The sequence below is a fragment of the Zonotrichia albicollis genome, chromosome 27 (genome assembly GCF_047830755.1).
Source record: "Zonotrichia albicollis isolate bZonAlb1 chromosome 27, bZonAlb1.hap1, whole genome shotgun sequence".
Classification (NCBI taxonomy): Eukaryota; Metazoa; Chordata; class Aves; order Passeriformes; family Passerellidae; genus Zonotrichia; species Zonotrichia albicollis.
In genome coordinates this window covers 4,777,988-4,803,331 of record NC_133845.1, presented here as the reverse complement: position 1 = coordinate 4,803,331, position 25,344 = coordinate 4,777,988, and the positions used below count along the sequence as shown (strand labels likewise).

General features: G+C 51.9%; 1 protein-coding gene across 2 annotated transcripts in view; it reads right to left on the bottom strand.

The window, feature by feature from the left end:
• The window catches only part of OPCML (opioid binding protein/cell adhesion molecule like), a 313,690-nt gene extending 290,753 nt beyond the window's left edge, over positions 1 to 22,937 (bottom strand). The window contains exon 1 of one of the 2 annotated variants that reach the window (XM_074527875.1): positions 22,620 to 22,937. In XM_074527875.1, coding sequence (XP_074383976.1) covers positions 22,620 to 22,680 — 61 coding nt within the window. In that variant the 5' untranslated portion in view covers positions 22,681 to 22,937. The remainder of the gene's footprint in view (positions 1 to 22,619) is intronic. The other variant, XM_074527874.1, reaches the window with a different exon arrangement.
• Positions 22,938 to 25,344: the final 2,407 nt, after the last annotated feature.

The window sequence follows — 25,344 nt, the reverse complement described above, 5'->3', positions numbered from 1 at the left end:
TGCTGGAACTGTGTGTAATTAAACATTTTAATTAAAATCTACAAGAGTAATTGCCCTGTCATCCTCTGAAGGGAAGGCTAATCACAGCCCTTTTATCCAGTCCAACAAGTGGCCCAAGGGCGTGATGGTGAGGAGGTTTTGGGTGGCAGCAGAAGTGTCTGTAAGGAGCCAGGTCCTTACCTGCAGCTGAGCAGAGCCAGAACCTGGCATGGACACAAAACCTGGGTATGTGGAAGCTTGGATGTGGAGACAGGAGTGTCTGGAAATGGGGGTGCATATTCTATTCCTACCTGTCAGAGCTGGGGCAGTTCTCTGCTGTTCATGGGGCAGTTTTCTTTATCTCTCCCACACCCAATCCTCCCTCCAGGAGATCTCTGCTGTTCATGGGCCATTAATTATTAATTATCTTCTGTCCATGGCCACTGAGTGTCCCTGCATGGCTGATCCAATCCCACCATCCCATGGGGAGATGCTCCGCCCAGGGGAGGAGCCAAGCATTCCTACCTGGATCCAATCTGAGCTTTGGGACACCCCAGCAGCCTTTGCCCCCTGCATTGCCAGAGGAGCAGCTTTCTGCTGCCCTGCATGGCCAGAGGGAGCCCAGGCCCATCTGCAGCAGCCCTGGAGCTGCAGAGGAAAACTCCCCCCTTGTGCAGGATCCCTGCTGCAGCAGAGCCACAGCTGGCACTGCAGGAGGGCTGAGCCCCCATGGGATGGGGCTGGGACACCCCCTGACACACAGGGGGCAGGGACTGCTCTGACTCTGGCTGTGGTTTTTCTTGTACTATTGCATTTGTATTTTTAATTTTTTCCCTAATAAAGAACTGTTATTCCTACTCCCATATCTTTGCATAAGAGTCCCTTAATTTCAAAATTATAATAATTCAGAGAGAGGGGGTTTACATTTTCCATTTCAGGGGAGGCTCCTGCTTTCCTTAGCAGACACCTGGCTTTCAAATCAAGCTAAGGAGGATGGAAACCACACAGGGGAGTGCATCACTCTCTGCACCTCATTCTTTCAAAGGATTCAGACTTTTGGAAAGCCCTTCAAGAACTGTTTCCACACCATAAGCAGCCTCTGTGTTATTGGGGCTGGTGGTGCACACCAAGCCCACCTTGCTCCAGCTCCATCCACCCTCCCTGATCCTCCACCTCCTTTTCCTGCTGCCTCTCTCTCTCCCAAGCGCCAGAGGGGCTGGGGAGGCTCAGAGCATCCTCAGAGCGCTCACCCTGATTGCAAGTGAAGTGTTTGAGCAGTGTTTCAGAAGTTTTCTCCCCCAGTGCCCGTCAAGAACAAACAAAGTATTTGTTGTTGTTGGAGTAAAAAATTCATCAAAATAAAATAAAATAAAATCAGGAGCAGAAATGCACACATCTACATTTGACTAAGTGGGGAGAGAACAAACTCAGAAACTTTTTGATCAGAGCAGAGAGCCTCAAATCCTGACAGAGAAAATGTATTCATAATTTATTAAAAAAATAATTTATAATTTATTTTAAAATTCATCAGACTCCTCTTTATTTTTTTTCCCCTTTTTGCCTCCCTTCTGACAAACAAGATTTTCTGTAATTCCCGAGGAGGGCAACCGATGGGGACAATATTGCTGAAGGCTTCTCTGCTTTCAGAGGTTGGGAACATGAAAAGACAGAGCAGCAGTGCCAGAGACACCCCTGACCAGCATCCCTGCTGTCCTAAACCCTCCCAGGGATGCTCCTGAATCTCAGAGCATCTCTTTCATATTCAGGGGCTTTACAGACTTAAAATAAGAGCCCCCCACCCTCCCTGGCTGCTGCTGGGCTCCACCACCTCACTGGGCTTCATCCAGCATTCAACCCTGGCTCTGACAGGTGGAAAAAAAGCAGCCAGGGCACAGCACTGCAGCTCAGATCCCTCCTGCTGGACTCCTTATCCGGGAAGATTATGAGGTTTACTGCTGCTTCTCCATTATCCTAAATAAAGCAGCCTTTCAAAATTGCTTCAGACATATTAGATCATGTACTTTTTACACTTCCAGAGACACTGGTTATAATATCTTTTTAACAACACTGGGCAGAATCTATTTTCTTCTTCCACTGAGCTGAAAAATACTGTTTTCTCAAGGAAGAAGAAAAAGGAGGAGGGAAAAAAAAAGCGCTATTGATTTTGTTTAGGGTCAGAATAAAATATCATTGGAGTGGGTGTTGAAATCCTCAGCCACAAATTACTTCCAAAGTGACAGTTTGGGCTGTGAAGATTTTTCTTGTGAAATAAAACAAAACAAATGAAACATTGTGTTCTTCCTCTCTATGTGCACGTTTGAGGTTTCCACCGGCTCCAGCTGGTTCCTGCTGGGTATATTTAGCGTTTCAATCTATTCTTTTCCCATTCCCATCCCTGCTGGAGCTGCTGCACGGCCAGCACCAAATCCTGCTGCCCAGATGGAGTGAGGCAAAGAGAAATGCTGTGGGTGGGATGTGGAGGGACAAGTCCCAAAGCCACAAGGAGAGAGATTTTATCCCCTCCGATGCCCGGGGGATGCTGTCGGCTCTCCCTTCTCCCTCCATCCTGCCCCTCTGCCATGCAGGATTGAGCGTACCCAGCACGCTGCAATTCAGCATCCCCCTGGCCAGGACTGGCTCCTCTCACGCTGCTTTTGAAATCAAAAACACCTCCAGGAACCTCCAAACCCGGGAGCTCTCAGGCAGGTTTCACTTCTCCAAAGAGTCAGCAAATTAACCCCCATTTATATGCACAACCCACTTCCCTCTAATCTATCCATCTCTCTCTGCTCTCTGCTGGTACAAGAGATGAGTATTGGCTTTAAATACAATAATTTCTTTATAAATAAAGAACAGGCAACACTTGTGAAAGGGAAACCAGATGTCTACCTCGGGCTTCTGTGCTTTCTGCTCCTCAGCATTGTGTGCGGGAGATGGGAACACGCCACCGGAATGAAGAGATCTGCAGGTCCCTGCCTCCCGCTCTCAATTTTATTTTATTTATTTAGATTTATGCAAATGCAAAAAAGAGGTCACCTACCCATATGCTCTCAATGCCCTTGATGTAACTTTAAAATGCATCATAAAAATGCCCTGTACACTGCAGTATAATTCAGCACCACGCACCCGCAGGTAAGAGAAAAGCCAAAATCTCCCCCTGCTGCAAACAGACACATTCCCACCCTGGCAGCACCTGCATACACGCAGATCTCAGCTTCCATCAGCCTTTCCCTTCCCCATCACCTTCTGCCCAGGGCAGCCAGCAGCCACAGCCTTTTTTTCCTCCATATCTGCTTCTCTGCTCAACATCTGTCCCCCACCATGGATCTCTCCATGTCCCACATCACCATCCAGGAGCCTCTCTGCCATCCCACACAGCAGCCAAAGGGACCATCCCAACCTTGCCACTGAATCAGGAGCCCTTGCTCTTCTCCATTCTTCTAAGCATGATGGGCTCAGAAACCTCTTGGTAGTGGGAGAAGGAAGAAAAATGCTGCAAAAGCACCAAAAAACTCACTCCAAAGTGTGCCCTTGTGGCACTGCCAGACTGGTCTGATGGAACCACCCTGTTCCAAGTAGGGCAGTGTATTCCCAAGGACACGGAGGCAGTTGTGGCACCAGGGGATGGTCTGGGACGATGCTCCTGCTTGTGGAAGCAGTTATGGCACCAAAGGATGGTCTGGACCATGTTCCTCCTTGTGACACCGCACCCACCTTCACAGCCACAATTCAGCCACCAGCCAGCCCAAAACCCAGCAGCATTTTGGACAGGAAAGACCTACCCATGATTCAGGATGTAAATTTTTAATTCCTGAACATCCCAGAGCCAACCCTGCAGTGCTCCCACAGCTGGCTCCTGCCTTAAGATGCCACAGGATTTCTCTGCAGCGAATCTTCACGGTTCCCGGCCATCCTCCCTCGGGAACGCGCGCAAAGAGTGAACTAATGAGTCTATTAGACTTAATTAAGCTAATGTGAAATTATTTACTTAATCCGGGAAGATCTTATGATGGTGAGAAATCCCCATGGACAAAAGCTTCCAGCTGCCTCGCACGGGCAGGCGAGAACCCCATGAGCAGAGGCTGTGGAGATGCTGTGAGCACGGGGACAGTGTGGAGAGAGGGCTCAGCCACCACCACAGCCCAGAGCACCTGGCCCTTGCATGGCACTCCAGCAGCACCAGGAAAAGCAGCCAGGAAGCCTCAGCCCTGTTTTGCCTTCATTTTCCAAATGCACTTCTCCCCCTGGCCAGCAAATCCATCCAAGGCTGGCAGCTGGGAGGGAAAAGTTTTCAGGAGTGGTTGGCCCCTGTCTCCCATGGATGGCGAGCATCCCTCATCCCACAGCAGCCAGGCTGTGCCTCAGTGTGCAGAGCAAAGGGGATTTTGCCTCGTGCATTTTCCTGGCTATTTTTTTCACCTCCCTTAATGTAGAAAAGCTTAACGCTCGCTTTGAATTCCTAATACGACTGAGTTCTTTTTGCCACTTATTTTGTTTTGTCATGCACTACATACAATTACACATCTCTAATCCGCAAATCCTCCCCCGACGCCGGAACACGTGCCAAGCCTTTCCCTTCCACTGCATTGAAAGCCTTTGGAGACAAGCTGACATCACAGAGTGCCGGGGCGCCCTGGCATCACCCACTGCCACCATGGAAGCCTCTGATCCCCTAGGATTGGTGTTAAAAATGCCCCATCCCTGCCCTGAGGGTCTCCAGCCCTGGCAGTGCAGCCAGGAGCCCCGGCCAGGACTAAATCCCAGAGAAGGAGCTCCCTCCATCCTGGCTAAAGGAGCTCAGCTCAGCATCTCTGAGACAGAAATCACATTTTGTAAATCTCCCACGGTGAATCAACTCCCCAGTCAGATATGAGCTCAGCAAAAAACTGGCAGGCAAATGATCTCATTAATAATCAGCACTATCAGGAGTTTCTGCTTCTCTCAGGCAGCCAAACAGGCAAGAATTTATCTGGGAATGGGAGCAGAGCTACCTGAACACAATGTAATTATTGCCCCAAGGTCAGTGCTGGCAGGCAGTGCCCTGCTCACAAGTCAGGCCACCTGCAAAGGGGGCACCAAAGCTTTGGTGGCCCCTTATGATGCCTGTGCTGGTTCAGACCCAGGTTCGTCATCCACAGGAGTGGCCCCTCCACCAAATCCAGGGAAAGAGGAGCTAAAAGCTCCCCCAGCCCATAAACAATAGTGTGGGCTCTCACCTGAGAGCATCAACTCCTCAGCCAAGCCTTGGAGGGGACCAAGGGCCTCCCTGCTATCCCTGCTGTGACACCCAGAGCATTTCCGTGAGGTATCAATGTCATTTCAGTGAGGTATCAATAAGATTTCAGTGAGGTATCAATGAGGTTTCAGTGAGGTGTCAATGAGATTTTGGTGAGATATCAACAAGATTTCAGTGAGGTATCAATGAGATTTTGGTGAGATATCAATGAGGTTTCAGTGAGATATCAATGAGATTTTGGTGAGATATCAACGAGATTTCAGTGAGGTATCAATGAAACTTCAGTGAGGTATCAATGAGATTTCAGTGAGGTATCAAGATTTCAGAGAGGTATCAATGAGATTTCAATGAGATATCAATGAGATTTCAGTGAGATATCAATGAGCAGCCAAGGTACAAGCAAGTTTGAGAATTTCCCTCCACACAAAAAAGCCTCACTGCAGCCTCAGAGCACCTCCCAACCCCGCTCAGAAAAAGAAGGAATAAGAGAGACATCAATTTCCAGAGCTCTGCACCAAAATCCGGCCTTCGCCTTTGAAAGTGTAATTTATTCAAGCTGCTTTATTATTGCAGAGCCCAGCCTCGACAGGGGATTATGGAGAGGTCACAGCTGGAGCAATAACAATAATAAGAAAAAATAGTGAAGTGGGGACAGCATCTTGTGTGAGTTCGCTGTGAAGCAGGGACTCACTTTTTTTTGGAGCCACGGTGTTGGAAAGCACAGGAAGAACATCCCACGTGCCACCAACTTAACACAAAAGTGGCATCCAACAAATCTTTGGGGGAGTAACAGGGATGGGGGCTTCACACCCCCTCTGTTTGTGAACCCAATTAGGCATATGTTGAGGAAAGGGTGTATGTATATTAGATTTTAATTAAGCAGTGTTAATTATAATCTATGAGATGTGCTTACTGCTTATCTGATAATTATGAGAAAGCCAATTTGGCTGCTGGCTTGTGACTAATTAAGTGGAATTAGTAATGATAATTATAGATTTAATTTTTGTTTGCCTTTATTGGCAATAGGGGGGAAAGTGGCTTCCAGGGCTGGGTAGGGCAGGGATGGGAAAAGTCAGGGGAAAAGGTCACCAGGCCAGGAATTTGGCCCATAGAATGGGGATTTGACCAGAACTTCCCAGAAAAGGGGAAATTTTACTGAAAAAAAAATCCAAATTTGGCGTTAAAAAAGAGTTTTGCTGGAAATGCTGATGGAAACAAAGTTCTCCTAAAAAGCAGTAGTTTCGTGGCATATTGGGCTGGGTTTTGTCAGCTCATTGCACAAGTAGTCAGAGTCTTTAAAAAAATTTGAAATCTTGGGCAATTCAGGGAGTTTGACTTTTCCAGCCCACAGGGGGAAATTCCCTGGGAATCTCTCTTCTTCCTCCCACACCTACCATGACCCTGACTCCTGTTCTCAAGAAAAGGAGACTTTTTAGCACTTTTTTATTTTTTTTTCCTTTCCCCTAGTGTAAATTGTTAAGGTATAAAATAAACACGGAATCCTGCAAAAACTGCTCAATCCCTGGAAATGGGACCTGCATATTTTAAACCTGCCCACAGGTTGCTCTGCCTGGCTGCAATCCTTGAAATACTAATTTTCTGCCCTTTCTGAGCATGCACTATGCTTGGAGGCTGCCAAATTGACCCAAAACATAAAAGCAAAGCTTTTGTGCGAGGCAAAGAATAAAAACACAGGGGGGAAAAGAAGGGAGGGGGGAAAAAATTAAATATATTGCAGCTGGATTTTTAAAAGGCCCAGCTAAACTTGCAGCTGCACGACAGCACGTGGAGCTGTGCAAGCTCAGCTAATGATAATTAAATCTCCTGCTGCAGGGGTGAGCAGCAATTTCGCGCTAGGTCTGCTGCCCGGGATGAGAGCTCTCCCGGGAAAAGCAGCGCAGGGCTGGAGGGCCGGAGCACGGAGATGCTCTGCTCGCCTGCCAGGCAACACGCGGAGCTGGGGATGCTCTGCCCGGCTCCTTCCCGCAAACAGCATCTCCAGCGCCGAGCTAAATAATACATGGCGATCGCGGGGATGCATTCCAGGCGGAGCGGGGCGCAGGGAAGACAATGCCGGCTGAATGCATTCAGGCAGCAGCCCCGGTGCGGCCGCGCTCATTTGCGAGGCCCCGCTGCAGAGGGGGGACCCCGCTGCGGCACCCCCAGGTCCTTGGCGAGCGGTGAGGAGAGCGGAAGGAGCCTGACCTGACTGCAAAGTGGCTCTTTGCATCGAGAGCCTTTGCATTGAAAGCCTTTGCCTCCAGAGCCTTTGCTCCGCAGCTCTCAGCATCCAGAGCCTTTGCATCCCGGCTCTCTGCATCCAGAGCAAAGTGGCTCTTTGCATCCAGAGCCTCTGCATCCCAGGTCTCTTCTGCACCCTGCCTCTCTGCATCCAGAGGAAAGTGGCTCTCTGCATCCAGAATCTTTGCATCCCGCTCTCCACATCCAGAGCAAAGTAGCTCTTTACATCCAGAGCCTTTGCTCCTGGCTCTCTGCATCCCAGCTCTCTGCATCCAGAGCCTTTACATCCCAGCTCTGCATCCAGAATCTTTGCATCCTGGCTCTCTGCACCCCGGCTCTTTGCATCCAGAGCCTTTGCACCCCAGCTTTCTGCACCCTGGCTCTCTGCATCCCAGCTTTCTGCACCCTGGCTCCCCACATCCCAGCTCTCCACATCCAGAGCCACGGCATTCCTGGGATGCAGCCTCGGAAGGAGTTGTGGGATGGAAGCGCTGCGCTCTGCATGCTCAGTCCCCAGCACTGACTGAAATAGACTCTTTGCCCAGCTACCACTCGGCTAAATTCGGTGCCCAGCCCCCTGGATTCAAGGAAGCAGCACAAGGCCATTGGCCAGATTGCTGGTGGCACATCAGGGACACCGTGGCAGGCAGTGACACAGCGTGCCAGGAGCACAATACATGATGCCTGAGGAAAAGGATGGCACGCAGGTGATGCTTCTTGCCGGAGGAAGCTGGAGTGAAATAAACCCCAAGCCCTGGCCGCCTGTGATCATTAAAGATTATTTGCCTGACAGGCTCTTGCCCTGACCTCTGTGGTGGCTGGTTTAAAGAGATTAAATGAGAGCAAAGTCACAATTTCTGGGGTTATTTTTCCTTTTTTCCATTTCAGCAGCTACTCTAAAATAGGCTTGTTTATAGAGGGAGAAATCCCCCATGAGTCATGCACTATCCTGACCATAAAAATACTGCCAGCCTCAGCCCAAAGTGACCAAAACACATGCACAGATGGGAAAAATTTGACCTCACTCCTAATGATGTTCAGAGTTTGTGCAGCCATGGACATCTCTACAAATTCCCTCCAGGGTTTCCACTATATCCATTATAACAGAGCATCACCCTTAAGTGCACTTGCTGAATCATCCATTCCAACTCCTGGACTTAATTTTTCCATGATACATTAAATACCTTCCCTTCCTGTCCTAAAGAGCTGTGGGATGCACTGGGAGGAACACAAATGGTTCTGGCTCTGACTTGATGCTCAGCTCTGCAAGGGAGTTGTTCACTTGGAATTCCCTGATGAGCAAGAGAGCTAAGAGAGGTCAGTGCCCAGCCCTAGAGGGATAAATAATACTTTAAATATGACTCAGCTCCATGCCAGGACCTCCTGTTGAACACTTCCACCTGTAGTTGGCAAAGGATGAATCACTGAGTACTTCCACACCCCTCTGAAATGAGGAGTAATGGGGTTTTAAGAGAATAATGCTTCATAACACTCAGCATTCTGTTGGATAAGGTAAAGACAAGGCAGAAGCCAGGAGCTGATAAAAGCTACAGCTTGTAATTCCATTGCACCTTCTCTACTCAATAAATGGGTTTCAGTCAGAGCATCTCTTCCCTCCAACCCAAAAAGGACCTGAAGGGTAAGTTGATTGCATTGATCGTGCATGCATTTTCCCGGCAGGGAAACTGGCCCGGTCCCTGGCTGCTCCTGTCCAAAGTACTCCACTCACTTATTACGGGAATATCGCCAGAGACTCCAGGGCCAGGGAGCGGGACGCTACGGGGAATTCATTGCTCTCTGCGTGCTGGGAACATTAAGTGGGAAGGCAGAGCAGGGGGGTATGGCAGCAGCTCAGCTCAGCCTCTTCCCCATCACAGCCCCTGGCAGCCAATCACTCCTGCCATCCTTCCCACAGGACTGTCCTTAGCCCTTGTGGGAACAGGAGGACTCCAGGGCACAGAGCAGCGTGGATGTGCTGAGACGAACTGCCCTCAGGCTGCTCCTGTCCCCTACAGCCCTGCCATCACTCACACCTCACATGTGCATCCTCCAGGTGAGAAACTCCCTTCTGCACCCTCCCTCAGTCCCTACACCCAGCCGTGACACCACTCAGGGTCCAGCCCTGAGCCAAACCACCTCTGCTGCTGCTCCCCAGCTGCCCAGCACTGTAGGGTCTGCTGGTGTGACCATATCCATCCCTAAAACCCTGCCTGTCGTCCCCAGAAAAGAGTGTAAACCCCAGGACTGGGTACAAAGCACAAACTCCTCTCAGTAAGGTCAGCACTGGTTGGAGGGCATTGCCATCCTAAACCATCCACAGGGAAAGCTGCTGAAACAAGGGGTCTGAGCCCAAATTCAGCATCCAATCCCAGAACTGGAGCAGAAGGCATTGCACAAGCTCTGTGTCCCAGCTGTCATGCCTTTTACCTGGTCATGTCCCCTCCTAAGGGGTGGCACACCTGTCCCAGAGGTGGGAAGGGGACATCCCAGGGCAGCACCAGCCTCCTTGCTCTGCTGCAGCAGTGACAGGCAGGACCCAGGGCAGGCTGGCAGCCTCACAGCAGCACTGCCCAGCCCAGGGAGATGGGCCAGGGTACCTGGCTTTGCTAATTAACCCCGAGGCAATGCCCTGCAGTGCTCCTCCAGCAGAGCTGCCCCCACCTCTCCCCGCAGGAGGCTGAGCCGTGCCTTGCCAGAGTGTCTTCGAAGGAGAAGGCTATCAGCTCCAAACAGCCGAGACCTTTAGCTCAAATCCATTAATCCTCTTTATTAAACCCGGGTCACCTCTGAGTCCTGGCAAATTAACCAGCATCTCCCCACTGCAAGTACATCAAGAGGAAACGCGCTGTACGGCGCCTGTAATTTTCATGGACCAGGGCTCCAGGGTCAGAGGGCTTCCCGGGCTCCCGTCTCTGCCTTTGTCAATTTAAAAGGGAACATCGGCCTGCGCTTGTATAAATTACGAGAGAGGCAGAGCAGGGGCCCAGGGCGCTCTGCCAGCTCCAGCTGTGCCACTGTCCCCTCTGCTGCCCGGGGACAGGAGCAGGGGACAGCAAGGCCATGAGCACTGAGTCCCCCTGGGGGGAAAAATGGGGCTGGGGATATCCTCCAAACAGCTGGGCAGGCAGGGCACCGCACTTGGCATCCTGCAAGGCTACCTTGGCCATGTGCCTTCTCACTGCCTCCAATAAATGGCACATCCCTGCTGCCAGCCCAGCTGGGGAGCAACAGAAAGGGAGACTGGAAGGGCTCTGCTCCAGCTCAGAAGTGGGTGGAAAATTGCTCCCTTGTTGCCTGAAATTTCACCATTTGAAATATCTCCCCCTCTCTGAGCTGTCCTGTTGGAGCCACTCTACTCTGAGTGCTCACCAAGCCAGCACCAAAGCAAGAGCGGCTCTGGTTCTGAAAAGCCAAGGACATTTAGCTGGGCTGGGGAAGACCTGGGGCCAAATCCCTTATAAAAACTAATTGTACACCCACTAGAAGAGCTGCAAAAGGGAAAACCAGCCCAGCCTGGCCTGGGGAAGGAGAACTCTGTGTGGGCTGAGGGATAAGGGCAGCATAGGGATCAGAGGTCACAGCACTCCCTTCCTCAAATGGGTCTCCTCCTGCTCCTAGAAACAGCATCCTCAAGATAAGCAAGCTTCCCAGAGCCAAGCAAAGAGTGCTCCTACACTCTGTGAGAGAAGATAACAAAAAAACCATTTTTCATGGGGAAAAAAAAATGTGGGAAAATTTCCAAGCAGCTCCTTAAGAGCTGTAAGCATCACATCTATTCCCCTAAGACAACTCCAGACCTGGCACTTCCCAGCACACTCTCCATCCTTAGCTTTACCACGGGGCTATAAATCCACTGGCTTTGGCTGAAGTTTCTGTGGTTTTACACCAGCCTAAGCCAGAAGAGACTGAGCAGGGGAACCATGATCCAAAGGCCAAGATGTTTGCCCTTAACTCAGTCCAACAGCACAAGGAGTTTTCAATCTGGGGTTGAGATACAGGTAGGATTAACACACAGCACCTCAAATCTCCCAGCCATCAGCTTGTATCACTGCTTTAGTTTTTTATTAAAAACATCACTTCTTGCTGTATTTAATCACAGCAAGGTCATTTCAGTGACAGTTGTCAGCATCCTGGCCAAGAAGCCAGAGGTGCAGAGCCCTGGCCTGCTGGCCAGATAAAAGGAGGAGATGCTGGGTTTCATTTCCTTGTTTTCAATTGAGAGATGCCCACCTCAGTGTGCAGATTAAGGTGTGGGTGGGCCAGTGTCAGCCCCCCACGGGCAGAGATGGGAAGCTGCTGCTTGCTCTGCTCATCAGGAGCCCTGAGGAGAGAAATTGCATAGTTCTCCCTGAGGCCCTCTGCCCACCTCGAACCAATTTCTGCTCCTTTTAATTCAATTCAGCTCCTCCTGACCCTGGCTGGCTGGAGTTGCAGAGTTTCTCTCAACAGATAGCACCAATTACAGAGGTGTGAAAATGGAAGGCTTTCAATTCGGAGAACAAACCCAAGAAACTGGGACTTTATTGAACTGAGAATCAGGGGGTGGGGAAGGGGGAGCAGGCAGGGGCACGGGCTCAGCAATATCAACTGTGCTGGCTCTAAAAACCAAATTCTGGGGCTGATCCCTCCAGGAGTGAAGGCATCCCCTGGGGCTGGGGTGGCAAATGGCCGGAGAGGTGCAGGTTCAGGTGTGCAGAGCTGATGGCAGCTGGAGATGAGGGATGCAGAAGCCAGCTCTGCATCCCTGGCACGCACCTCACTCGTTAGAGGCTGTGTGTGTGTGTGTGCAGTGCCCACAGGGCTGATTCCAGACCCTCAGAACCACATCCCACACATCTGACACACACTGAGTTTGCCTCCCAGCAGCAGATCCTGGCTGGATTGACTCTGCAGCATCTGCAGCCCAATCCAGCCATTAGGAACAGCAGCACCTCCCTCCACTCCGCTCATGGTGTGACACCGCTTTCTGTCCTCCCACAAAGCCAGGGACTGCAGGTCAAGCCTCTGGAAACATGAATGGCAGGATGAGCCTGGACAGATCTGGGTAGGAGGGCTCTGGCAGGATGGTGGAGCTGCCTGACAGCCTCAGCAGTGAGATCAGCACATGGACTGACTTTACAAAAACTGCACAGTACAGCCTGTGATGATCAGAGAGTTCCCAGACAAAAGCAGGAATGTTCAGTTCATGGGAAGGAGGCAGGGATAAGCACTTCGCTGAGCTGAGCTCACTGAAACTCTTTACCCAACATGCCCTGATGCTAAAAAAAATTTTTAAAAGCTGAAGTAAGAAGTCCTAGATGCCCAGGAGAGAAAATGGGGTTACTCTTGTGAGAAGCAGAACCACTGAGTAGGGTCCCCCACCATCTCTGGATACTTCCAGGTACCTCATGGGATGTAAGGATGCAAAAAAGCCTCTCCTCTCCCAGACTTGAAAATTCCCCTCTCCTGTCCTGTCTCCACCTGACTGGTCAGACCATCAGCACAATGCCCATGTGCTAACCAAGCCTAGGGGCTGCCTTTAATCCAGACTTCTCCAGACTTATCCCTATCCCTGGAAATGTTTAAAACCAGGCAACCTGGCCTAGTGAAAGATAGGAAGGATGTGGGATGAGATGAGCTTAAGGTCCCTTCCAACCCAATCCATTCTGTGATTCTATGATTCTCTTTTCTGATGAGCAAAACCTCACGTGCCAAAGCTCTGCCTCCCATGCCAGGACCCAAAGAGCAAGGGGGTCCTCTGAGTCTGAATTTTGAGCAACTGCCCAAAATTCTGGCTGGCACATCCGAGCAGGCTCAGCATCTCCTTTCGGAATCCCAGAACTGAGGTGGGGGGCATCAAAACAAACATCCTGCCTCTCTCCCAAGAGTTCCACAACTCAGAGCAGCTCCGAGCGTGGCTCCCAAGCCAGTGCACGGCCCCTCCTGTGCCTCCAGCCAAGCCGTGGCCGCGGCTCCTCCAGCACTGCCCATAAATCCTGCAGGCCGGTAAACAGCGGAATTACGGCGCCCCGCCATTGCTTAGCCGCCTTTGACACTAATTGCTCTGCAGAGTGTGTGCAACTGGCAACACCTTATTAAAAGTGAAATATATTATACTGTCCACTTATTGCGACTTTATAAAGATAAAGTGTCCCGAGGATCCGGAGAGGCTGGCAAAGGCAACGGCCAGAGGATGCTGCAGCGCAGGGCAGGCACTGACAGGACAAATGTGCGCTCTCCCTGAAATTCCAAAGAGCATTTCCACCTGGAGACCGAGGGCTGAGTGAAGAGCGTGCTTGAGAATTTCTCCTCTGTTTGTCGCCTCCTTTCAGCTCCCGGATCATCGCTCTCAAGCCTCGGGGGAAGGACAGGCAAAGATGCAACGTGAAAGGGCAGGGGGATCAATCACGTGCTGCCCTCCTGCCAGCCTGGAGAGGAGCAGAGGGTGCCCCTCCACTCACAAAGCCAGGCTGATCATGAATTCACATTTTCCTTCTTCCAGACATCACTGCCTGAACTGTGGTACTGACTCTCCTGCCAGGACACAAACTGGGGCATCCAAGTGCAGGTTCAAGAGCCTGGTGGTGCTCCAGCTCCCTGCCAGCCCAGCACAGGGATTTTAGCACCCAGTGTACTGATCCTACACTGTTTCTTCTGTGTTTCTCAAAGCAGGGACTCCACTGTTTCACAAGGAAAAACGCACTTCAGATTTGGAGTTACAGCAAGGACACGTCTCTTAACACTTGTCTCTGCACATGCCTTGGGCAAGTCATTTTCCCTCTTTATTCCTTGGCTCCCCTGTCTACAAAAACAGGTACAATGAAATTTCTCTTCTCCGTGAATTATTTTAAGATCTGCTGGAAACAAACACTGTGAAAGAATGAGACCTGATATCACTGAGTTTCAGTAATAAAGGTTTTGATCCAGGCCCCCCGGCCTTGTCTCACCAGGTAATTTTGGAAGAATTTTCCTGTTTCTTTTGAATTGATGGGCTATTTCTGGTTGGAAACACAACAGACAGGAGGAAGGCAGACACAGGGGATGCCATCAAAGGCACTTCTGCAGCCTGCAGTGCTCACAAAGAAGTGGTGGGCAGAGAGGGTACAGAAAATCCACCCACATGAGGTGAAAATCAGCTTCTGAGGACTTCTTCCCAGCAAAATTGAGATATTCCCAGGTATATCACAAAAGTCATTACGTTTGCATCCCTCCTGTGCTGTGGAGGGTATAGACAATATTATTTATCACTTATTGGTCATCTCCCTTGTGACAGAGAGGAGACACCCACCTCCCACAGTCCACGTGGTGCAGAAACACAGCCTGCATCCCTCTTTTGATTCCTGAAGGAAATGGCACGTCCTCCACAACGGATCTGAAATACCCAGAGTCTTTGGTTCAACAAGTTCAAATCCAAGCAAGATCAATACCTTCTCACTCCTGAGGTATCAGCAGGTAATTGGGTATCGTGCAGTGATGAGAAACCTAGTTTGCTCAGAAACTGCAAACTTTAATCTTCATCCATTCCTGGTACATAGAATAGCGAGGGAGGAACAGATCAAAGGAGAACAGATCAAATTCAGCTGCATTTGGACCCAGATTGCAGAAAAAAGGACTCATTCTTAAGCAAAATGGCCCAGGCTTCTGAGGTCCAGCACCTTGAGAGGTTTGGGTACAACACAAGGCAGTGAAGTTTCCACTTTTCCAGTGCAGCCACCTGTGACCCCAGTACCAGGTGGAGCTCACAGGTACTGGGGTTTAGGCTGCTCCTGACACCCCAGCTTGGACCAGAGCCCTCTCCAAATTCACACACAACATCTGAGCACCTCAACCTTCCCAAGTATCTATGACTCCCACCCCAGCCCTCTCCCCTTTTCCTATTTCCAGCTCTGTAATGCCCATGGCACCAGCCTAATGCAGGCAAGGAGAAGCTGGTCCAGCTTTCCAAGCAGGAATGTCCTACCCTGCTGTGGGAAGTTCCCAACATTGCCATGGAAAGCAGAAGTGCCAGGTAGACTTATGGGCAGAGCGAGACAGAAAAGCACCGAGGGCAGCAGAACGACCTATTTGACAGATTTCCCTGCCGATCAAAGCTAACTTTGCTGAGAGCTTTTGACATCTGATTAATTACGTGGCGCTGGCTCGCCTGAAAATCCCGAGTTTGTGAGTTTCCCTCCTCGCAGCCCTTGGCGCCCAAACCCGCTCCCCTGGTGCCAGCAGAGGAGGGGATGGCAGGAGGTGGCTCTGCCAAAAGTGCTGGCCCGTCCCTGGGAGGATGGAGATAAGGAGGGCGAGGGACAGCCGGGGACAGGGCCCCTTTGTCTGAGGTGCCTTTTGTCACGGGGAGATAGGAGGAGGCTGCCGTGCGCTGACATTTCGGTGACCAAATTAAAATGCGCCGCCACGGAGACTAAATGTCATTAGCCTCATTAGGAGTGATCGCATTAAAATAAACAACCACAAAAAAAAAAAAGAAAAAAAAAAGAAAAAATGGAAGTGGAAATTAGCCAATGCCATTAAATAAAACAAATAAATGGGGAGATCCTTTGAGGACTGTGCAGGTGATGCCAGCAGAGCAGTGAGTTGAGAAGGGGCAGGAGCAGCCAACATCTCCATGGGATCTGCTGCCAGCCTGGACTGTGATGAGACAAATCCCCTGCTGGTGTGGCCCCAAATGGAGCTGCCCCTTTGGGAGAAGTCTTTGGAGCTTCCAGACAGTTCCAGGTTGGCTTTCACCTCAACACCCATGTCTCCCAGGGCTGGTGCTATGGGCACTGCTCTGCCAGCACCTCTGCAATCCAAGGGATGCACCTGTGTGCTGCTCTAACAGGAAGGAGGATTTTTTTAGCAGCACCAAGGTTTCTCTTGGATGCTTCCCAGTCAATTATTGGCCAACACCAACCGCATTTGGCTGATGCTCTCTGACAGGACCGCCACACGAGGTGGAAGGCTTGGTGAAAGAAGTGCCACTTTGTCCTTGCAGAGAGAGGAATTTTTCCTCTAACCCCTCTTGCTATGCAAACTCCATTTCCTTTGGGGCGGGAGAAGTCATCAGAAGGCCCTTGCAAGATCCTGCTTATGACAGAGCAGATTTGAAAGCCCAGAGATCTCCTTCCCCCTCCCTTCCTTTCTGTCAAAAATTATAATCATCATTTTCCAGCTTGCTGAACAATCAAAGTGTGGCCTATATTCGCTGGAGCTCCTTCCACATGCTGCATGCATAGCAACAAGTCCAGGAAACAAAAGCCAGAAGTAAACAGTTGGGAGAGAGCAGGCAAAGGGCTGGCAGGGGACAGCAGGGGGACACTGCTCAGAAAACACACAGGGCACAGCCTGGCTCAGCCCAGTCTCACCATTTGGAGCTGCTCTGAGGGCCAAAGCCACCTCTTCTTCCATGCTCAGCAAAAAGCATGGGAATACACAGGTCTGGGAAGCGTGGTTAGTGGAAAAGGCGGTACCAGAAGGAAGCCCAAACCCTCAGCTGGTCCTCATGTGGCTGAGGAGCCAGGAGGAGCAACCCATGGGGTGAATCACGTAGGACAAAGCCATATGGAACACAGGTAACCCCAGTTGCCCTCCTGGGAATCCCATATCCATTGGAAAACCCCACGAGTGCACCAGCTCTGCTCAACACCACACACATCTCCCATGGCTTTGCTGTCCAGACAGCCTGAGCTGATGAGGTCCAGTCCCACCATCCCCTCCTGAAGAGCTCATAGAGAAGCTGTCCTGGGCTACCCTTCCCTGCACTTTGCTTCAGCCTCCTGAGCAGTCAATCCAGCACTTTTCACTAGCGCTGAATTCACAGAAAAGTAAACCTAAAAATATCTCCTCTTTTTCCCCCTTCCTTGCCTCATCTCACACGTGTCCCCGGCGCACATGACTCTGCTGCACAGGCACAACAGGTTCCACTTCCCAAAAGCAGCTCCTCCCAAGGGGGTGGCTCTGTCACTGATGGGTCCCTGCAGTACCTGAGCATGCCAAACCACTGCCCTCAGCCATGCCACGCTGTCTGAGCCTAAGCTGGGACCAGAAGGAGAATCCCCCAGCTCCCACTCAGCCCCTACAACACCTGGGCTCACATGTCCATCCATTGACAAGGGTGACACAAGGATGTTCACAAGGGTGACACATCCCCTGCCACTCCCACCAGAAAAGCCACCTTGCCTGGGCACCCACAGAAGGCAAAAACACAATCCCAGAGCTTTGGAGAAGCGAGGAAAGTGTTTCTTCTCTCTAAGCATGAAACGAAGAGGAGCTCCCTGGAAAAACCCACCCACGGAGCAGCAAGTGTCAAAGCCACCTCTGTTATGTGCTGTTGCTGCATTGGTAATTATAAGTACCGTGCCTTCATTAGGGAAAGATGACTGGGAGGCAAGGAGATTTGCAGCAAAGCTGTTATTATTTTTAAGTTTAAACAAAAAGGAGGAGTGTGACAGCTGAAATCACTCCCCATCCTGCACATGCCAGCAGCTGAGAGCATCTCAGGGGATGCTCAGAAGGTAAGAAGGGCTCAGGATCAGTGCCCAGCTTTGCCTGACTGGGGAGGGGAAAGGCAGGGCTGCAAACTGAGGGTGACCCCAGGGTCGTGAAGGAGATTACACATAAAATCCAACCAGTTTTCCTCTATCCCCACCTGACTACACCAGAAGGATCCTCCTGGGTACCCTGTTCCCCCACAAACCTCTTGGGGTTCATCACACCACCCCAACAGCCCCCTTCAGTGATTTTTGTTTCCAACCAAGCAAAGCACAAACTCCGAATTTCATATTCAACTGTAAAATACGAACACAGCTGTTTATGCAGCTCAAAATTCGCCATAACCAAATATTCAAGCCTTTGGAGAAGATTTTCAAAGGCGCCAGTTAAGGCACAGAGCTCCCATCGGTGCCTTTGAAACATCTCTCCCTTTTCAGTTTTTCACAGGGATTCGCACCAGCAAAAGCTCCTCCACCCGGCCGTCTGCAACCACGGAATGCACAAAGGAGAGGCTGTCAAAGAGAAGCTGCTGGAAAATGCAAAGCAAGGTTCAGCACTTTGGGGCATCCTGAAAGGCAGCTGCCAGAGCCACCGACCGCGAAACCCAACAGCCCCCAGGGCAAATTCTTCTGGGAACTTGCACCAGAGGGGGGGATTTGCACGGAGCAAGAGCTGTGCGTGCCTCCTCTCCCCACATTGCTTGGAAATGACAGCGATGCTGCTCCTCCCCAGCAGAATTAAAGCATCCTCTAAGAGCCAGCACCAACATTCTCCCTGTGCTGGGAGCCAGGAGATGGAGAAATCACCCTCTGGCAGGGAAAGTGCAGGCCAAGCCTCAGGGAGAGGCAGAGGAAGCCCAGACAGTGATTTTGGGATCCCACCCCATCCTGCTGGGACACCTTCCCCAGCCTCCCCGACTCCTCCTGGAAGACTGATGGTTGCAGTGCCTGATCCACACCTATCCCCAGCCTTTGGGAGAGCACAGAAAATCCCTTTAAGCCCCTCTTGCTCATATTGAAATGACACTAAAGCAGAACTAATGTGCTCCAGGTACTTATTCTCAGGCTTAGTCGCAGGGATCAGCAGCCCTCCACCAGCCCAGCATCCCCCTCCAGAGAGAGGTGACAGTCATGTCACAGGCAGCAGGAAAAGCAAGCTCCTGCAGCAGGGACCCCTTTAGGAGTGGATGGGAGGGTGTTTTTCAATGCCTGCAATGTCTGTTTTGTAAATTTAGCTGGGTTTTGCAACCACCACCAAAGCCAGGCTGCCCCAGCAAGGATGAAGTCACACAGAGTCTCTGGGAGGATGCAGAAAGCAGTTCCTGGGTGCAAGGGTGACAGTGGCACAACTGGGGGACACCCCAAGCTCTGCAAGCTTCACCTTGATCCTGGAGCAGTGAAAAACAGGACTGTCCATCTCCCCCTGCAGTGCCAGATTTTCTGACCACTGCCATGACAAGTAATTTCCCCCAGCCTGCAAAGGCAGCGATATAAATGTCTGAAGAGCCTGATGAGCATTGATTTCTGCCACCTGTAGAGCCATGATGTCACCCTGTGACTGCAGCTCAGACAACGATTTTCCCCTGCCCCAAATTCATTCCCCATCACAGCCCACCCTCATCTCAAACCAGCAGCACCCACAATGCCCAGCAGTTCAAAGCATTTGCCAACAGCTTGGCAATTAAATTACCCACTCACCTCCCTATCCTGCAGTGCTGGACTCATTAAAAACCCTCAGCATCCTTCCCACCTCAGAGAGCAACCCCTGTCCAGGAGCACGCCTCCCCCAAGGCTCCAGATGACAACAGCATTAAGGCTTCCAAATTATTTTAGATAGAAACTTGTCTTACAAAGAAGTAAAAAGCTGCAGAGTAAGACAGTCTCCATGACCAGAGGGGTCAGGGTTTCATTATTGCATTAACCTTTCGTGTCTTTAGATTCCACGAGAGTAAATTGGTAACGAGATGACACAAGACCCAATGGGGAAAATGCATCTTTCCTAACAAAAATAAGAGAAAGGGGGAAAGACAGAGGTGGGAGCAGGAGAAAGAGGAAAAACTGGCAAATAAGCTATTACAGCTAATAATAACTTTGCGATGCTATTTTCTGCAGGAGCCTTCAAGTTGTGATGTTTCCCTTCACTCTAATTACACCTTCTAAAAGCAGGTTCCCTTCTCACTTTAACCACCCCGTGTGAAACTCCCGCAGGATTCGGATAAAAACGGAAAGGAAAAGAGTTTGCACTTCAGAAACAGCCTCTGCATATCCCAGGGGAGAGTCACCTGCACAAAACCTTCGGGATTGTGCCTGTGAATAATAAACAGCCCAAGAAAAACACTTTGGGAAGGTGAGGGCTCCAAAGGACAGCAGGGACCATTCACCTTCCCTCTGCCATCTGTGACTTTGCCAACATGACTCGTGTTCCAGCCCACAGCAGTGAAACCATGACTGAAATCACTGCTGGGACAGGATGGGCAGGGAGGGAAAGCATCCAACCTCTGCAAGCCAGGCACAAATAAAAAGGATTGGAGATGTTCAAATCCAGGGCAGGAAGGCAAAGCACCAGCAGCCCAGAGTATTTCTCTTCCTCTAATGCAGGCAGAAGGGTTTGGCTTGATGGATTAAGGGCTGAGCCCAGCCAGGCAAAGTCCTGGGCTGGTTTAGCTCAGGGGAACATCCAAAGCCAAAGCAGATATTTCTGCTTAATAGAAATAAGAAGGGAAAGCTACAACCGCATAGTGCAGATCAAGAAGCCTCTCCCAAGTTTCCAGGGGCTTAAATGCAGGGCATTTTCCTTCCCTGGCACACACAGGGGCTAGAGCCAGCCCAGGCCTTGCCTTGGCCTTGGCCCAAACAGCCACATCCTGAGGAAAGTGCAGTAGGGCACTGGCAAACAGCAAATGCGCCCTGTCAGGTTTCTGCCAGCTCCTGCAGCTTAAGGACATCTCTGTGACAGCCCATCAAGTGTCACACGTCCTCCCATTTGGCCCACACAGCTGCTTCCATCCATTCCTCTGCAACTCCAACGCACAGAGCCTCATCCAGCAGGAGGGTGAAAGAGCCAGTGCTCTGCTCAGAGCAGCCTTGCTGAGGCACGCCTGCCCCCACCCCAGGCACACCCATTCTGTCCTGCTGAAGATCTATTTTCAAAAAAAAAAAACCCTTTACATGCTCAAAGTCAGGCAGCTCACACAGCCATGGCTCCATCATGCTCATGTGCTAAACTACAGATGCACCATTTTGGTTTCTGGTGCTGCTGAGGAGCTCGAGGCTCTGCTTCCAAGGGTTCTCCACCACTGCTCCCCAAAGTGGTGGAGTCACACACCACTGCTCCCCAAGAGCCAAGGCTCAAGCCAGGCCCACAGAGAGGTACCCAGCCCATTCCAGGGGACCTTGTACCCACTGATCTGCTCAGTTTGCAGTGTGACAGCTCCACAGGACCCCAGGATGTGGCTGGTCCCATGGCACAAGCCTCCACAAGCAAGTTGTGACCCAAGAACCCTCCTGTTCAGCCCTGCTGTGGGCAGAGCTGTTTGCCAGATGTGACACGAGTAACCCCTCCCCTGCCAGCCTCACCCTTTTGCCACCCATACCAACCCCTCACAGGCCGTGTGTGGTTCAGCTGCTGAAATCACAGCCGTGCCTCTCTCTGCCCTCCCGGTGCTACAGAACCCTCCCTGGCAGTCACGAAAAACACCAGGTTGGGTTAAGATCGGATCCCAGCCTCGACACCCAGTCCCCATCTGCTTGCACAGGGATGATAATCTCCCCAGCTGCTAAAAGTGCACATCATCATCAAAAACACGCCGGTGACTTCCTCCCCGCGGCGCTCAGCTCTGCTCTCCGCCCCCATCGCCCTGGCTGGATGCAGCGCCCGCTGCCCCGCGAGCATCAGCACGGAGCCAGCGCTGGATGCAGCCCCAGCATCGCCCCCGGAGCCGGGGGGACGAGGCCAGCCCTCATTTCGGGAACCATCCGATCAGTTCAGCGAGGCTGCGGCACCGGCACGGCCTCCCCGAGTGCCTGGATTGGGGCGGGGGGCTCATTTCCACTTTGGAGGGGAAGGCACCGAGTTTGCCTGGCAGGAATCGGGGAAGCACGGATGAGGGCAGCGCAGGGAACGGCACGACAGCTCTCAGAAGAGGGAGGGCACAGCAGGTGCCCAACTCTGAAGGGAAAAAAAACTGCATGAGCCCATCATTTCGAGCAGAGGTTGCCCGGAGGGGACAGACCCTGCCCGGCTCGGGGGCTGCAGGTGCGGGCACCGCTCAGGTACCGGCGGCTCGGTGCCCACCTGGCGGTCCAGCATGGCTCTGGAGCCCCTCAATGGGAGCAGTGGGCAGTCACGGGGAGCACCGGGCAATCACGGGGGGCACTGGGCAATTCCCCGATGCAAAACGCTCACTGGGAGCTCACTGGGCAATCACTGGGAGCACGGGGCAATACCCCGATGCAGAATCCCTCACTGGGAGCTCACTGAGCAATCCCCCGATGCAGAGCCCCTCACTGGGAGCACTGGGCAATTCCTTAATGCAGAGCCCCTCACTGGGAGCACTGGGCAATCCCCGATGCAGAGCAACTCGCAGCCTGCCCGCCTGCCTGCGCGCGTTTGTGCGCAACGTGCGCGGAGCCGGCTCCGTGCGCGCAAAACCCCCTCGGCTCTCCCATCTCCCAGCCCCTGTCCTCCCATCCGCCCCAGAAAAAGCTACCTGGGATGAAGAGCAGGGCAGTGGTGGCCGTGAAGACGATCCAGCAGGCAGGATGGTTCATCTTGGAGCTGCGCTAGGCGAGCGGCTGCTCGGCTCGCTGCTTGCTGCTGCTGCCGCCGCTGCTTTCCGTCTGCGCTGAATTCTGAGCAGGTTTAAATCCAATTTGCAGAGGGAGGGAGACGGAGTTAGCGAGCTGGAGAGAGGGGGAGAGACGGGAGCAGGCAGTCAGCGTGCCTGGTCTCCCCTTGCACACGCACGCACACTCGCACACAACTGGCAGAAGGAGCGGCGGGCTCCGTGCGTGCACCGGGAGCGCAGACCTCCTACCGGGCACCCATTGGCTCCGGATGCTGACTGACACACGCACTCCCGCTCTCCTGCGGGCTGCGCTCCGCAACCAGGGAGTTAAATGCAGGCGTCGACCCCCCGAGCATCCCTCCCGGCAGCAGCTGGTGCCCGGGATGCAGGGAGCAGCTCTGGGATGGAGGAAACAGCTCTGGGATGGAGGGAACAGCTGGGATGGAGGGAGCAGCTTTAGGATGGAGGGAGCAGCTCTGGGATGCAGAAGCAGCTCTGGGAAGGCGGGAGAAGCTCTGGGGTGGAGGGAACACCTCTCAGGATGCAGGGAGCAGCCCCGGGATGCAGGGGGCAGCCCGGGAATGGAGGGAGCAGCTCTAGGATGGAGGGAGAAGCTCCGGGATGGAGGGAGCAGCTCTGGGATGCAGGAGAAGCTCTGGGATGGAGGAAGCAGCTCTGGTATGGAGGGAGAAGCTCCGGGATGGAGGAAGCAGCTCTGGGATGCAGGAGTAGCCCCGAGATGCAGGGAGAAACTCTAGGATGGAAAGAGCAGCTGTGGGATGGAGGGAGAAGCTCTGGGATGCAGGGAGCAGCTCTGGGAGCAGCCCCGGGATGCAGGGAGCAGCTCTGGGACAGAAGGAGCAGCACCAGGATGCAGGAGCAGCCCTGGGATGGAGGGAGCAGCTCTGGGATGGAGGGAGCAGCTCTGGGATGCAGGAGCAGTCCTAGGATGCAGGAGCAGTCCCAGGATGCAGGAGCAGTCCCAGGATGCAGGAGTAGCCCTGCACAGACACAGGCACAGTCACACCAGCTCCTCGTGCACCAGCCACCTACGAAGGGGAATTTTCCTTCCCCAGCCTGGGGCAGCCCCGGGCTTCAGCCCCTTGGCTCACCCTGCCCTCTGCTTCCCTCACCAGCAAGGCAGCAGCAGCTCTTCTACTGCTGAGGCAAACCAGGGAGCAATCCAAGCTTTTTAGCATGAGTGGGTGTTTTTCACACAAAATCTCTGAAACCAGGCAGCAATCTTCCCTGTGCATCCCAACTGGAGACATGTTTTTTTTTTCCCCTTCAGCAGCTCACAGAGCCCCAAAAAGACACTGAGCTCAGGGTACCTGCTCCTGCAGATCCCCTCCCCGATACCATCCCATACCCAGGAGTTCTCCTCAGGGTCTCCCTTCCTTCCAGGATGACACAATTTTCCTCCTTGCCCCCAGAGCCCCCTTCCTGGCACATTCCCACATCTCTGCTGAGCCCAGAGCATCCCTGGGCTTGGGCAGCTGCCCCTGCCATGTCCCCCTCCCAGAGCCACCTCCAGACCAAGGCATTCACCAGTCAGGGCCTTGAGTTCACTGCATTGCCAAAAAAAGGAAATGTTGCAAAGGTTAGTTTCCAAAACAAATAGTACTCATTTTTGACGTTTTCTAAACAAAAAAACCAAAATCATGTTTCTTATTTCTCATTGCAGCTTTGTTAAAAACAGAGTGTAAAAGGGTTTTTTTTTTCTGAAAACAATCTCTTTCCCCACTAACTCAGGGTTAAAGGACTCTTTTTGAGTTCCAGGCAAGCCAAAGAGAACTTTCAGCCCAGCACTTTGTGTTTCCAGCTAACCCACCACAGCTTTCTGGCACCAGTGGCCACACACTCCTCCACATCCCACACCCAGGGTTTCACCTGCTCCTCACCTTAGTCTCTTTTCCTATCTACCTGGGCTTGTTCTCACCATCCCTGCATCCCCATTTTCCTGGATTATTTTCCCTCAAGACTCCAAACCATCATCTCAGGGAGCACCTGGCTAAGGGACCCTGTACATTGGGGTGAATCCTGGAAGAATGACGGATCCATAAACCCCAATTCCCACACCCTGCCACAGAGCTGGGGCCAGAGCTCTCCTGGCACCCAAACCCACAATCCCTGATCATTCCCTCCCCTCTGGTCTTTTTTCCCTTTTGTCTCACCCACCTGTTACAACTCAGTACCAGCACATCCCCATCCATGCACATCCCTCTTATCTGGCATTATTTTCTCACACAGCAGCACAGGGAGGAGCAGGAGCAGTGGGGTTGGAGCACAAAGCCCTTGTGCTCTGGAAGGTGTGTCCTCACCCAAAAAGAGGGGTGGGACCCAAGCACACGCTCCCAGGACAAAATCCTATGGCTTTTAACCATTAATTCTTCATTTTCTACTCAGCATGAATAAACCACAAGTTTTCAAAAGCTTTTAGCTCAGTCATATTCCACATTATCTGCTGAAAGCATCCCATCTCCCGCATCCTCAGGAAAGCACCAAAGAAAACATGACTAAGGGTTTCATTCCTTTAATAAGGGTAAAGTTATGTTGTTTGACCTCTGAAAGAGCTAAATCATGACATGGAGCAAAAACCAGTGAGCAGAGTGTCTGCCTCAGCCTGGGATGAGGACAGGGATATTTC